Source organism: Nycticebus coucang, chromosome 6, assembly GCF_027406575.1.
Source record: "Nycticebus coucang isolate mNycCou1 chromosome 6, mNycCou1.pri, whole genome shotgun sequence".
Taxonomy (NCBI): domain Eukaryota; kingdom Metazoa; phylum Chordata; class Mammalia; order Primates; family Lorisidae; genus Nycticebus; species Nycticebus coucang.
In genome coordinates, this window is record NC_069785.1 from 74,704,471 (window position 1) to 74,716,931 (window position 12,461).

A 12,461-nucleotide genomic window follows, 5' to 3' on the forward strand; every position below is an offset into this window, starting at 1 on the left:
GGCCCACACACAGACACAGGGACACACACACACTGGGCCCACACACAGACACAGGGACACACACACACTGGGCCCACACACAGACACAGGGACACACACACACTGGGCCCACATACAGACACAGGGACACACACACACTGGGCCCACATACAGACACAGGGACACACACAGACACAGGGAAACACACACATTGGGCCCACACACAAGCACAGGGACGCACACAGACACAGGGACACACACACACTGGGCTCACACACTTGCCTTCAGACTCATGCCAAGCAGCTCAGAAAGATTAGAGTCCTTGGAGGAAATGAAGTCCACACCTCCCTTCAAGATCTGGCATTGAATGGCCAATAGCTGAGAGCACAGGGCCGAAGGGCCCCAGGGACACCAGGCAGCCTGGGAACTGGCGCGGGGGCAGCAGGACTCACGGGCTCTCGGGGGCACCTTGGTAATGCTGCAGGAGTGGCCGGTTGATCCCCTGTGGTGACAGTAAAGATTAAGGGGATCATAGACTGTCCCTGGGAGAAATCTCCTCAAAGCCAGAGCCGCGGTTGTGAGGGGCTTCAGAAACTCAGGACAGCTCCTGAGTTCAGACAGAGGGGACAGAAGGCAAACACAGGGAGGAGAGACAGTGGCACAGAAAGATCCAGAGACAGAAAGAGGCTACCAGGGAGCGGGAGAAGAAGAAATAGAAGAGAGACAGAGGTGCAGAGATCCAGGCAGAGGCTGGGCCCAGCCCAGCATCCCTGGAGGCCCCTGGGTGGCAGGCAGAGGCTGCCCTGGGACCGCCCAGGACCAGACCAACAGCTCGATGAGCTCCACTGTGGCTGCAGCTGCACCTGCAGTGGGGGCTGCCTCCAGGAAGGAGTCTCCAGGCAGGTGGGGCCTGGGGGAGGATCCAGCAGGTATGGCTTCTCCTGGAGGTAGGGTCTGGGCCCTTGAGGAGCAAAGTGTGAGCCAGAGTTTACAGGGCCCGTGCAGGGAGCCAGAGCAACTCAGATCCAGCAACTCTGAGGGCCAGTGAGAGGGAACCTGCTGGAAAACCCAGAATCCTAGAAACATTGGTGGGGGAGGGCATGGTGGTGGGCAGAGCCAGGACAGTGCAGTTGAGCCGATGGGGAAGGAAAGCGTTCCCTAGTGGTATTGTCAAGAATGTTCGGCTTGGTGCCTGTAGCTCAGTGGTTAGGGCACCAGCCACATACACAGAAGCAGGCAGGTTAGAACCTGGCCCAGGCTTGCTAAACAACAATGACAACAGCAACAGAAAAATAACCAGTCATTGTAGTGGGTGCCTGTAGTCCCAGCTACTCAGGAGGCTGAAGCTAGAGGATCTCTTAAGCCTAAGAGTTTGAGGTTGCTGTGAGCTATGATGCCACAGCACTCTACCCAGGGCAACATAGTGAGACTTTGTCTCAAAAAAAAAAAAAAGAATGTTCTGGGGGTTGATGGAGCCCGAAGCCAGCTGTAGTGGAGTGGGAAGCAGGGAAGTCACACCGGCTTGCTGAACGCGGCAGCCGAGGGCAGACCGGGCGGGGTAGAGGCACAGGTACACCTCCCAGATGGAAAAGACACGTGTGCTGAGAAGACGGTGGGCAGAACCCAGGGGCGCATGTGGCCCTGCCCCAGTCCTGCCCCTGCCCCTCAGGCATGGGCCCCTCGCTCCAGTGCCGCGTGTGTGGGGACAGCAGCAGCGGGAAGCATTATGGCATTTACGCCTGCAACGGCTGCAGCGGCTTCTTCAAGCGGAGCGTTCGGCGGCGGCTCATCTACAGGTGGGGGCACTGGGCTCCCCTACAGGTAGGGGCATTGAGCTCATCTACAGGTGAGGGTCCCTGAGCTCACCTGCAGGTGGGGGCACCGGGCTCCCCTACAGGTGAGGCCCCCCTAGCTCATTTACAGGTGGGGTGCTGAGCACCACTGGGCTCTGGGGCCTCAGGTAGGGGTGGAGGGTGTTCCAAGAGGGAAGGGGCAGAGCAGAAATGTCCAAACCTACGGTCCAGGGCATCCCCAGACAGTGAGCCTCTGGGACTCCCTTTGCTTGAAGGTGCCAGGTGGGTGCTGGGATGTGCCCGGTGGACAAGGCCCATCGCAATCAATGCCAGGCCTGCCGGCTGAAGAAGTGCTTACAGGCAGGCATGAACCAGGATGGTGAGTCAGGGGCTGACCCGGGGCACGTGGCAGAAGGGATGGGTGTGACTGTTGGGGTGTCCTGACCCTGCCTGCCTGCCCAGCCGTACAGAACGAGCGCCAGCCGCGAAGCACCGCTCAGGTCCGCCTGGACAGTGTGGAGTCGGACACTGAGCTCCGACCCCAGCCCCTGGGGGCTCCCTCGGCCCCAGCAGGGCCCAGCTCACGGGGCCCCACGCCCGTGTCTGCAACCAGGGCCCTGGGCCACCACTTCATGGCCAGCCTTATAACAGCTGAAACCTGTGCTAAGCTGGAGCCAGAAGACGGTAAGGAGGAGGATGGCCAAGGGCCACACGCCTAGCTCTGACCTTCACACCCAGGCCCCCAGCCCCCCCTGCACCTCCCAGTGGAGCTGTCACCATGGTCAAACACTCCTCCTCCAACAGCTGATGAAAATATCGATGTCACCAGCAATGACCCTGAGTTCCCCTCATCTCCATACTCCTCTTCCTCCCCCTGTGGCCTGGACAGCGTCCACGAGACGTCGGCTCGCCTGCTCTTCATGGCTGTCAAATGGGCGAAGAACCTGCCTGTGTTCTCCAGCCTGCCCTTCCGGGATCAGGTACCGGTGGCCTCTCTGCTGGGGAGCTGGGCTGGGCCAGGGTCAGGTGACCCACGCGAGTCAGCCAGATCAGGGCGTGTCCAGCCTGTGCCGGTGTGAAGGGCAGTGCACACTGCTCGTGTGGAGGCGGGTGGGGGCACATGTCTCTGAGGCAGGGATGGTGGTCATGGGGGTGCATGTCTTCCCAGGGCAGGGATGATGATCGGGTTGCACACCTAGGGAAGGATGATGCCTGCGGACCCTGGGGACCGGGGATTTGAAACCAGTGGCTATAGGCTCCCTTGGTCCTTTTTTGTCCTCTTAGGTCCTTCTTAGGTCCTCAGGCTCTGCAAACATCCTGTGGGTGAAAGGAAGTCTGCACACCCTGAACAGCTTGAGTAGCCAGCTGTAGGCCCCCCTGCGGCACAAGTGCCAATAACTTCAGGCCAACCTTTCCACCTGCAGGACGCCTCTCTGGGCTCCTAAGGGCAAGCAGACCAGGGAGAGAGGTGCAGTGAGGGGGGACGAGCCCCTTAGAGAGTCTGTGTGTTTGGATGATGCAGCTAGGAAGAGTTAGGCCGAGTCTCCTGTGTGCACACAACTTAAAACAACACTCCCGGGGTGTCCCTAAGGCCGTCCAACTTCCTGTGGCTCTAGACTTTCCTAAATGTTCCAGATGCAGCTCTGGATGGAACCCACATCCAGAGTATAGGCGGCTGAGCCAGGCGGTACCAAATCCCATATCTCTGGGCTCCTGCTGATGTCGGGCAGAGGTCAGAGAACATTCCCGGCACTCAGGACCAGCCCTTCCGTTCCTGGGGTGCCAAGAAGGTGACAGCATCTCCAGGATCAGCCAGAGAAGCTATGTATCTGTTGTAACACTCACACTCTCTCTGAGCACAGGTGATCCTGCTGGAAGAGGCATGGAGTGAGCTGTTCCTTCTGGGCGCCATACAGTGGTCTCTGCCCCTGGACAGCTGCCCTCTGCTGGTCCCGCCAGAGGCCTCTGCAGCCGGTGGCTCCCAGGGCCGGCACACACTGGCCAGCGTGGAGATGCGCATTCTGCGGGAAACTATTTCTCGATTCCGGGCATTGGCGGTGGACCCCACAGAGTTTGCCTGCATGAAGGCCCTGGTCCTCTTCAAGCCAGGTAGCTAAGTTTTTGTCCAAGCCAGGCATCTTCAAACTTTTTAAACAAGGAGCCAGTTCACTGTCCCTCAGACCGTTGGAGGATTGGACTATAGTTTAAAAAAAAAAACTATGAACAAATTCCTATGCACACTGCACATCTTATTTTGAAGCAAAAAACAAAACAGGAACAAATACAATCACACCGCCTCATGTGGCCCACGGGTCACAGTTTGAGGACCCCTGGTCCAAGCCTTCCAGAGAAATGGTTGGGGTTGAAGAACGCAATTTCTCTGCCTCCACCACCCACATGCTGCAGACCTGTGCAGGCCTCTACCCTGGGGGCAGGAGGACAAGAAAGGGCCCTGTGGGCTCCTGGTGGCTTATGAGGGAGCAGGCTGGGGGGGCCCCGGGAAAAGACCTCATTGGCTCTGCTTCTCCCCAGAAACACGGGGCCTGAAGGATCCTGAGCACGTGGAGGCCTTGCAGGACCAGTCCCAGGTGATGCTGAGCCAGCACAGCAAGGCCCACCACCCCAGCCAGCCCATGAGGTGACCTGAGCACGCCCCTACCTGCCCATCCCCCCTTCACTTCCCCCCACCCCCCACCACCTCAGAGCTCCACCAGTTAGACAGGACAGGGGTCTCAGTTCAGCCAGTGCATATCCAGCAACTACTGCGTGCCCAGCACAGAGCCAGGCCCAGGGAGTGGGGTGAGAACGTGCTTATCCCCTCGGGGATTCCAGGCACAGTGGCCACGCTGAAGGCGAGAACTGGTTTCTCCAGGTGTTAAGGGTGGCGTGCGTCTGAAGGAGACAGAGACCCCTTGGGTGTACAGGGTGCAAAGTGGAATTTAGAGGGTCTTTGTGGAGGCAGAGTTGGACTTAGAAGGACAGATTTGGTCTAAAAGAAGAAGAAACATTGTTTACGAAGGGAGAGAGAGAGACGAGGATGTGTTCTTAGGGCAGGAACCCTGTTTGAAGACAACAGATTCCTGCCAGAGAGATATAGATTAAGCCAGAAAGGCACCCCAGGGCTCAGCCAAAGGCTACATCTGCTTCGGGAGGCAGAGGGGAGCCACTGCAGGTTTTTGAGTGGGAGAGTATCACATGTGGGCCAGACCCCATGCAGAGAGGCTCCATGGAGAATTCCACGGAGTTCTCATCCCGGGGAGTGGAGGAGGTGACAAACACAGGAGACGTAGAGTTGGAATGGATTGGACTCAGCACCTGGGTGAAGGTCATGAGGGAGGAGGAGGTTCTAGGCAGTCCCCAGGTTATAAACGCGATAGGTCTATAGGATTGTTCTTAAGATGAATTTGTATGTAAGCTGGAACAGGTACATTTACCTATTACCTACAATAGTCTTCACTTGTTAAGTGTGAGTTGGATGTTTGTAACACGTATGTAAGCTGGATGTTTGTAACATGGGGACCACCAGTGTTCAAAAAACAAAAAGGAAAGTCAGGAGGAAAGATAGTTTTGAGGGAACAGGATAAGGTCTGTTGGAGATTTAGGATGCACTTTTTTCTAGGATGAGTTTGTCAACTAGCCAGATCGCATATGTTAACAGCTCTGAAGGCCATTCCAGAAAAAGTTTCAAAATTTTCCAGACTGGGTGCTGGCATCGGTGTGTAGTTTCCCAAGAGGAATACCTAATGAACTTAATTGTCTAATATATGTATCACTTACATACATAACTAATCATATAATTATCACAATAATCTCAGGTATAATAATAATATATTCACATATAGGTGCTCCTTGACTTACACTGGGGGTTACATCCTGATAAACCCATTGCTAAGTTGAAAATGTTGTAAGTTCAATATGCATTTTCGGACGTAGCCCTTTTGTAAGTTGAGGAACATAATGAATGTATAAGCAATAATGCTTCCACACCATGGTGAAGTCGAACTATCTTTATAGAATTAATATAAATAACTTTTCAGTTTCTAATCTTTACACCTAATAAAAAATATTTATTTACTGTTTTCATCCCACTCCTAAACTAAAAGGAGTGGGGTAGTGGCTCACAACGGGTCTGAGGTGGGTGGAGGCAGCTCCTCTGCTGAAGGGAGCCTTCCCTGGGAATCCCGCACTGCTCTCCTCCTCCTTCCCCTTCCTTTCCTGGGAGGGCACCGTCCAGGGAACTGGTGCTCAGAAGCCAGTGATAACACTGATGGCGTCCTCTCTCTTGCTCAGGTTTGGGAAATTGCTTCTACTCCTCCCATCTTTGAGGTTCATCACTTCTGAACGCATCGAGCTCCTCTTTTTCCGCAAGACCATAGGGAACACTCCAATAGAGAAACTCCTCTGTGACATGTTCAAAAACTAACGGGGTGGAAGTAGAATGTTTGCACACACGCTGGACAACAGTCGACTGAAGCCGAACAGCCGTTTAGCCTTCGACCCAGCAATTCCTCTCGTAGGTGTATGTCCCTAGCAGAAATGTCCCTTCAGAGGTGTAATGAGAATATTCATAGCCCCAAATGGTACATTGATGGTAGAATGGACTAATAAATTGTGGTATATTCATATAATGAAAACCAGCAATAAAATAGAAGGAATTGTTGACATCCAGGACAACGTGGATAAATTTAACAGACATTGAAGTTGGAGCAGGCATGAATTCCATTTATGCGACGCTCAGGGACAGGCAAGACAAGTAGTGACAGAAGCTGGTGTAGTGGTTGTCTTTGGGTGGGTTGGTGAGAGGGTAGGGGAATTGACTGGGAGGGGCCCAAGGGAACCTTCTGGTGTATGAGAAATGTTCTGTATTTTGGTCTGGGTGGTGGCTTCACAATTGTATTCACATGTAAAAATTCAGTGAGTTGTGCACCTAAGCCTTGTGCCCTTTACTGTTTTGGTAGAACTCAATAAAGTAAAAAAACAACCAGAGAAATGAATGTGGTCCAGGCTATCCCTTTGAAGGTACTGAAGGGAAGAGCACAAGGCCTTGGAGTCCCACCTGGTTTCCATGCCAAGCCTGAGACCAACGCAATGAATTCAAGCCCAGTGGAAAATCTCCCAGGACTTGACAACTCAGCTTCTCCTCATCTGATACCATCATCACCCCCACAACATCTCTCAGCCTTTATCTTCCTTGTCCTTCCTCATCCCCTTTATAAATAAAGGTCAACACTTCCCAACTCAGCATAAGACAGTCATAGGCACTTTTTGTGAAAGGGACTCCACATTTCTTTTCTTTTTCTTTTCTTTTTTTGAGACAGAGTTTCACTTTGTTGCCCTAGGTAGAGTGCTGTGGCATCACAGCTCACAGCAACCTCAAACTCTTAGGCTCAAAGCTATTCTATTGCCTCAGCCTCTCTCATAGATGGGAGGATAGATGCCCGCCACAATGCCCAGCTAGGTTTTAGAGAAAGGGATCTCCCACTTGCTCAGACTGGTCTTGAACACCTGAGTGCAGGCAATCTACCTCAGCCTCCCAGAGTGCTAGGATTATAGGAATGAGTCACTATGCCTGGCCCTCTATCATGTCTTAACTCCTTATGGGAAGATGAAGTGCAGACAAACCTCATTCATTTTAGAGACAGACCCAGAAGACCTAGAAAATAATTCAAAAAAGTTACCATATATCAAGAAATGTATATAGCAGTCAGTGAACTGAGCAAATCCTTTGTTGTTTGAGCCTCAGATTAATTCTGAAGGAGAGACAAATTGTCCCCACCCATAAATGAAAAAACTGAGTCTCACCCAGACCTTGGTGTGACTCTACTTCTTAACTCTGGTACTGCCTCCTCCCCACTCCCCCTTCGTCCTTGGAATCAGCTCAACAATTCTGTTGCCTCCAAAGAAGTGCTTGAAGTCACTAAGGAAAAGATCATGTTAGAAATCTGAGAAATCTCTTCTCAGATTACTTAAGCCCTTCTCACTCAAGCACTCAAACTACTTGAGATTCTCCATCATCTGGCCTGTTATTCAGGTCATCTAATGTCCACAATGCCATTATTCTCTCCAATTCTTCCCAATGAAAAGTTTTATCCATGAGATTTATGGGCCAATGAGCCAGGCACAGTGGCCATACCTGCAGTCCTAGCACTCTGGGAGGCCAAGGCACAAGGTTTGCTTGAGCTCAGGAGTTTGAGACTAGCCAGAGCAAGAGTGAAATGCATCTCTACTGAAAATAGAAAAATTCACTCTGGAAGGCTGAGGCAGGTGGATTGCTTGAGTTCAGAAGTTTGAGGCCAGCCTGAGCAAGAGTGAGACCCTGTCTCTAAAAGAAAATGACAGCCAGGCACGTGCAGTCCCAGCTACAGGCAAAAGGATCCCTTGAGCCCAGGAGTTTGAGCTTGCTGTGAGCTGTGATGCCATAGCACTCTACTCAGAGCACCAGAGTGAGACTCTGTCTCAAAAATAAATAAATGAATGAATAAACAAAATAAAATAAAAGTAGAAAAATTAGCTGGGTGTTATGATAGGCACCTCTAGTCCCAAGTACTCTGGAGGCTAAGGCAAGAGGATCACTTGAACCCAGGAATGTGAAGTTGCTGTGAGCTAGTCTGATGCCATGGCACTCTAGCCTTGGGAAAAAGAGTGAGACACAAAAAGAAGCTCCTGTGGCTCAAAGGGGTAGGGCACCAGCCCCATATGCCAGAGGTGGCAGGTTCAAACCCAGCCCTGACCAAACACTGCAAAAAAAAAAAAAAAAAAAAGAAAGAAAATTGAAGGGCCAACCAAAGGCACCTTAGCAAGAAACAAGACGGCTCAAATATGACTAGATAAGTCCTGCTCATTTATCTCACAGTCAGGCTTTCGAGGTCAGATTGCAAAGGTAGCCTGCTGAAGTTCACAGGCTAGGGTCTAGGGTGTGCAAGTCTATGTTGGGAAAGAGATTTTGGAGCTCTCCAAGGGGAAGTCTTGGAGAAGCAGAGGAGGTCTGTAAGCTGGATTGTGTGCTATCAACCTGACATCAATACTGCTGGGGGCCAGGGGCCCCAGTTCACCAAACCAAGTTGACTTGGTTTGATTACTCGGCTGAGCTAGAAAGTTCCACCGAGGCATTGGTGTAATCAAAGGTAAAAGTGAATGGAAACTGAAAATAAAACCGGAGCAGCACAGGCAGTGTGGGTAGAAAGCAAAAGTAACCTGCACAAGTGTCAGGGTAGCAAAGAGATTTTATTTAGGAAGAATAAAGAGAAAATTTAGAGGACTTTACAAGAAAGTTGGAAGTGGGTCCCTCTCATGAAGGAGCAGAGGTGAGAGAGGGAGACAAAGACCTGCGGGGGTATTAAATGCTCCATTTGAAATTAGCTGCAAGTTTTTCTTTGGCTTTTCTGCACCTCCAGGCAGGATTGCCCTTTTCTAATGGTCACTGTCTCTTTCTATAGGTCATTGGTTTCGTAGGTCGCCTCACACCCACATCTCATAGGCCCTCCAGACTTCCTCGTTCAGCCGGTGGGGTTTTCCTCCCATCCCTCTAGAAGCCCCTTTCTTAGTGTCTCTTCTCCAATACCACCCCTAAGACGTTTCCCCATTGCTGAGACACCGGGAACTACGTTTTCCAGAATGCAATTTCACTAGCATGAGATTTCAAAGTTCAAAAGAGGAGAAGAGTTTTTTCCCCCCGCACATTGTGGGGACATGGGAGATTTCACAGTGGCCTCTTCCTCAGAAATACAGTAGCTTCCAGGCAAACTCTTGAGAACTTGGGAACTTTGGGTGGGAATCCATGCTGACTTTCTTGCTCTTCTGTTAAGAGCTTCTCTGACCTTTGTTCCCCCAGTTCTTCCAATTTTTATGTCACCTCCTAATTTCTATACTAAATCAGAGGTGAGGAACCTTTCTGTTTTGGAAGGCCACTTTAATTTAGCTATAATCAAATAAGGCTGCATTCAAGAAACTTGTACAATAGTTTGTAATAACCGAAATACTATGTACTTAATAATGTCAAAAAAAAAAAAAAAGAAAACTGTTAATTTTAAAGGTAATTAACCTTTTAATGACTTTATTATGTCCACTTTGTTGGAAAGCATCTGAATATTCGGTTGTAGCATGGATGTCTGCAGTTTCAGCTGATCTTCTAGATGGGTATTGGTCACCTATGACCTTAAGGGCATGTTGCTGAAGGCATGGGTATTCTACATTTCCCATCTTTCAATTGGATCTTTCTTAGCATCAATGACTTTAAAATGTCATGTACTGAGCTCAATCAATTCCATCTGCAGTTCTTTAGCACCTTGGTGAGATCAACCAGCTGAAGCTGCAATGCTATTTGAGTGTGATGTCATGATTCTCAAAGTCAGTGAAGTTTTTATTGTATTCTCTAATTAATTGGACTGTAAACGGCTACATAGTCTTCAAATGATTCATGTATATTATCCTGCTTTTCAATGACCTTTGCTCACTGGGGAAAAAGTTCACCCGAAATTTCCTTTGGAAGATGTGTTTGGAAAAATATTTTTGCCACATATCATACATAGACCTAGTTTTACCTCACAAAATTCAAGTCATTTTGATTTTACATGATACCACACAGAAATGCTGCATTCTATGAAAATCTTTCAATAATTCACAGTGCTTCATTCACGCTGCCAGTTCTTTTTTTTGTTTTTTGTTTTTTTTGTAGAGACAGAGTCTCAATGTACCACCCTCAGGTAGAGTGCCATGACGTCACACAGCTCACAGCAACCTCCAGCTCTTGGGCTTACGCGATTCTCTTGCCTCAGCCTCCCGAGCAGCTGGGACTACAGGCGCCCTCCACAACACCCGGCTATTTTTTTGTTGCAGTTTGGCCGGGGCTGGGTTTGAACCCACCACCCTCGGCAAATGAGGTCGGCGCCCTCCTCACTGAGCCACAGGTGCCTCTATGTCGCCCTTGGTAGAGTGCTGTGGCATCGTCACAGCTTACAGCAATCTCCTGCTCTTGGGCTTAGGTGATTCTCTTGCCTCAACCTCCTGAGCAGCTGGGACTACAGGCACCCGCCACAACGACGGCTGGTTGTCATTGTTGTTTGGCAGGCCCGGGCTGGGTTCGAACCCACCAGCTCCGGTGTATGTGCGGTGTATATGCCCTAGCCACTGAGCTACAGGTGCCGAGCCCACACTGACAATTCTTTTCTTCATAAAATTTAACTATCTGTTCTCACAGAGATAAAATTTTGGCTAACACCCATTTCTGTGATAGAATGATACAGCAAATCCACACTGAATCCCTCATAGTGCACCTTTAGCATGTTATGAAACTGAGGATGCCATGTTGCCTTTGCATGTGTTAACTTTGAATATAGTTAACAATACCTATAACTTGTTGCAAAGTGTAATTTGAAATAGTAGCTTTAGCATAGAGATTTTGCCATACAATGGAATTCAAGATACAATGAAAAATGAGAGCACCTGGATCTGTTAACACTTTTGTCTGTGCAATATACCTTTCATAGTTTCCTGTCACGGAAGGTGCACTGTCTATACACACACTCAGTAAATTTACCAAATTCAGTTCAACTTCACAAAATTTATCTTAAAAGCTATGAAGATTTCTATTCCATGTTCTGTTCCCAAAGAGTGCCCAAAGAGAGTAACTCTTCATAGCAAAGAAAATCTGGGGCGGCGCCTGTGGCTCAAGGAGTAGGGTGCCGGCCCCATATGCCGGGGGTGGTGGGTTCAAGCCCGGTCCCTGCCAAAAACCGCAAAAAAAAAAAAAAAAAAAAAAAGAAAATCTGTTATGACATGACTGAAGTATAAAACCTGGGCCAAGTCAGTAGAATCAGCCGATTCATCCAAAGTGATTCAATAATACATATTTCCTTTTTTGAAGTAATGTATTCCTCCTGGTTCTCTTTGAGAGAAGTTTTTTGTACCTTGAATCATTCTCAGGTCTAAGCATCCTGCAACTGTAACGATGCATTCTTTTGCAACTTCTACATTGCAGATGGCTTCCCCTTTAGCAGCTGTCAATTTAGCTCTTATGGCTTACTCATGTTCTTTTTTTTATTATTTATTTATTTATTTATTTATTATTATTATTTTTTTTTGTAGAGACAGAGTCTCACTGTACCGCCCTCAGGTAGAGTGCCGTGGTGTCACACAGCTCACAGCAACCTCTAACTCTTGGGCTTATGCGATTCTCTTGCCTCAGCCTCCTGAGCAGCTGGGACTACAGGTGCACGCCACAACTCCCGGCTATTTTTATGTTGCAGTTTGGCCGGGGCTGGGTTTGAACCTGCCACCCTCGGCATATGGGGCCAGCACCCTACTCACAGCCATTAATTGTGCTGGTCAATCTAGGAAGATTATTTTGTTGAAACTTATTCTTCAGTATTTTAAACAAGCTCATTTTAAAAATAAAATAAAAATATAGGGGCGGCACCTGTGGCTCAGTGGGTAGGGTGCCGGCCCCATATACCGAGGGTGGCAGGTTCAAACCCGGCCTCGGCCGAACTGCAACAGAAAAATAGCCGGGTGTTGTGGCGGGCGCCTGTAGTCCCAGCTGCTTTGGAGGCTGAGGCAAGAGAATTGTTTGAGCCCAAGAGTTGGAGGTTGCTGTGAGCTGTGTGATGCCATGGCACTCTACCTAGGGCCATAAAGTGAAACTTTGTCTCTACAAAAAAAAAAAAAAAATATATATATATATATATATATATA

The 12,461-nt window shown here is 49.5% G+C and overlaps 1 protein-coding gene across 1 annotated transcript; it reads left to right on the forward strand.

The window, feature by feature from the left end:
- Positions 1-814: 814 nt before the first annotated feature.
- On the forward strand, positions 815-6,195 carry NR2E3 (nuclear receptor subfamily 2 group E member 3). Its single transcript, XM_053594841.1, has 8 exons — positions 815-908; positions 1,649-1,775; positions 2,048-2,151; positions 2,235-2,456; positions 2,577-2,752; positions 3,635-3,881; positions 4,305-4,410; positions 6,063-6,195. The coding sequence occupies exons 1-8, from the start codon at positions 815-817 to the stop codon at positions 6,193-6,195; spliced, it is 1,209 nt and encodes a 402-aa protein (XP_053450816.1).
- Positions 6,196-12,461: the final 6,266 nt, after the last annotated feature.

Bases quoted from the DNA above. Each gene is read 5' to 3' on its own strand.
- NR2E3 (XM_053594841.1), top strand. From the start codon at position 815: ATGAGCTCCACTGTGGCTGCAGCTGCACCTGCAGTGGGGGCTGCCTCC. The intron at 909-1,648 runs GTATGGCTTCTC...CCTGCCCCTCAG, and splicing joins CCTGGGGGAGGATCCAGCAG to GCATGGGCCCCTCGCTCCAG. The intron at 3,882-4,304 runs GTAGCTAAGTTT...GCTTCTCCCCAG, and splicing joins CCTGGTCCTCTTCAAGCCAG to AAACACGGGGCCTGAAGGAT.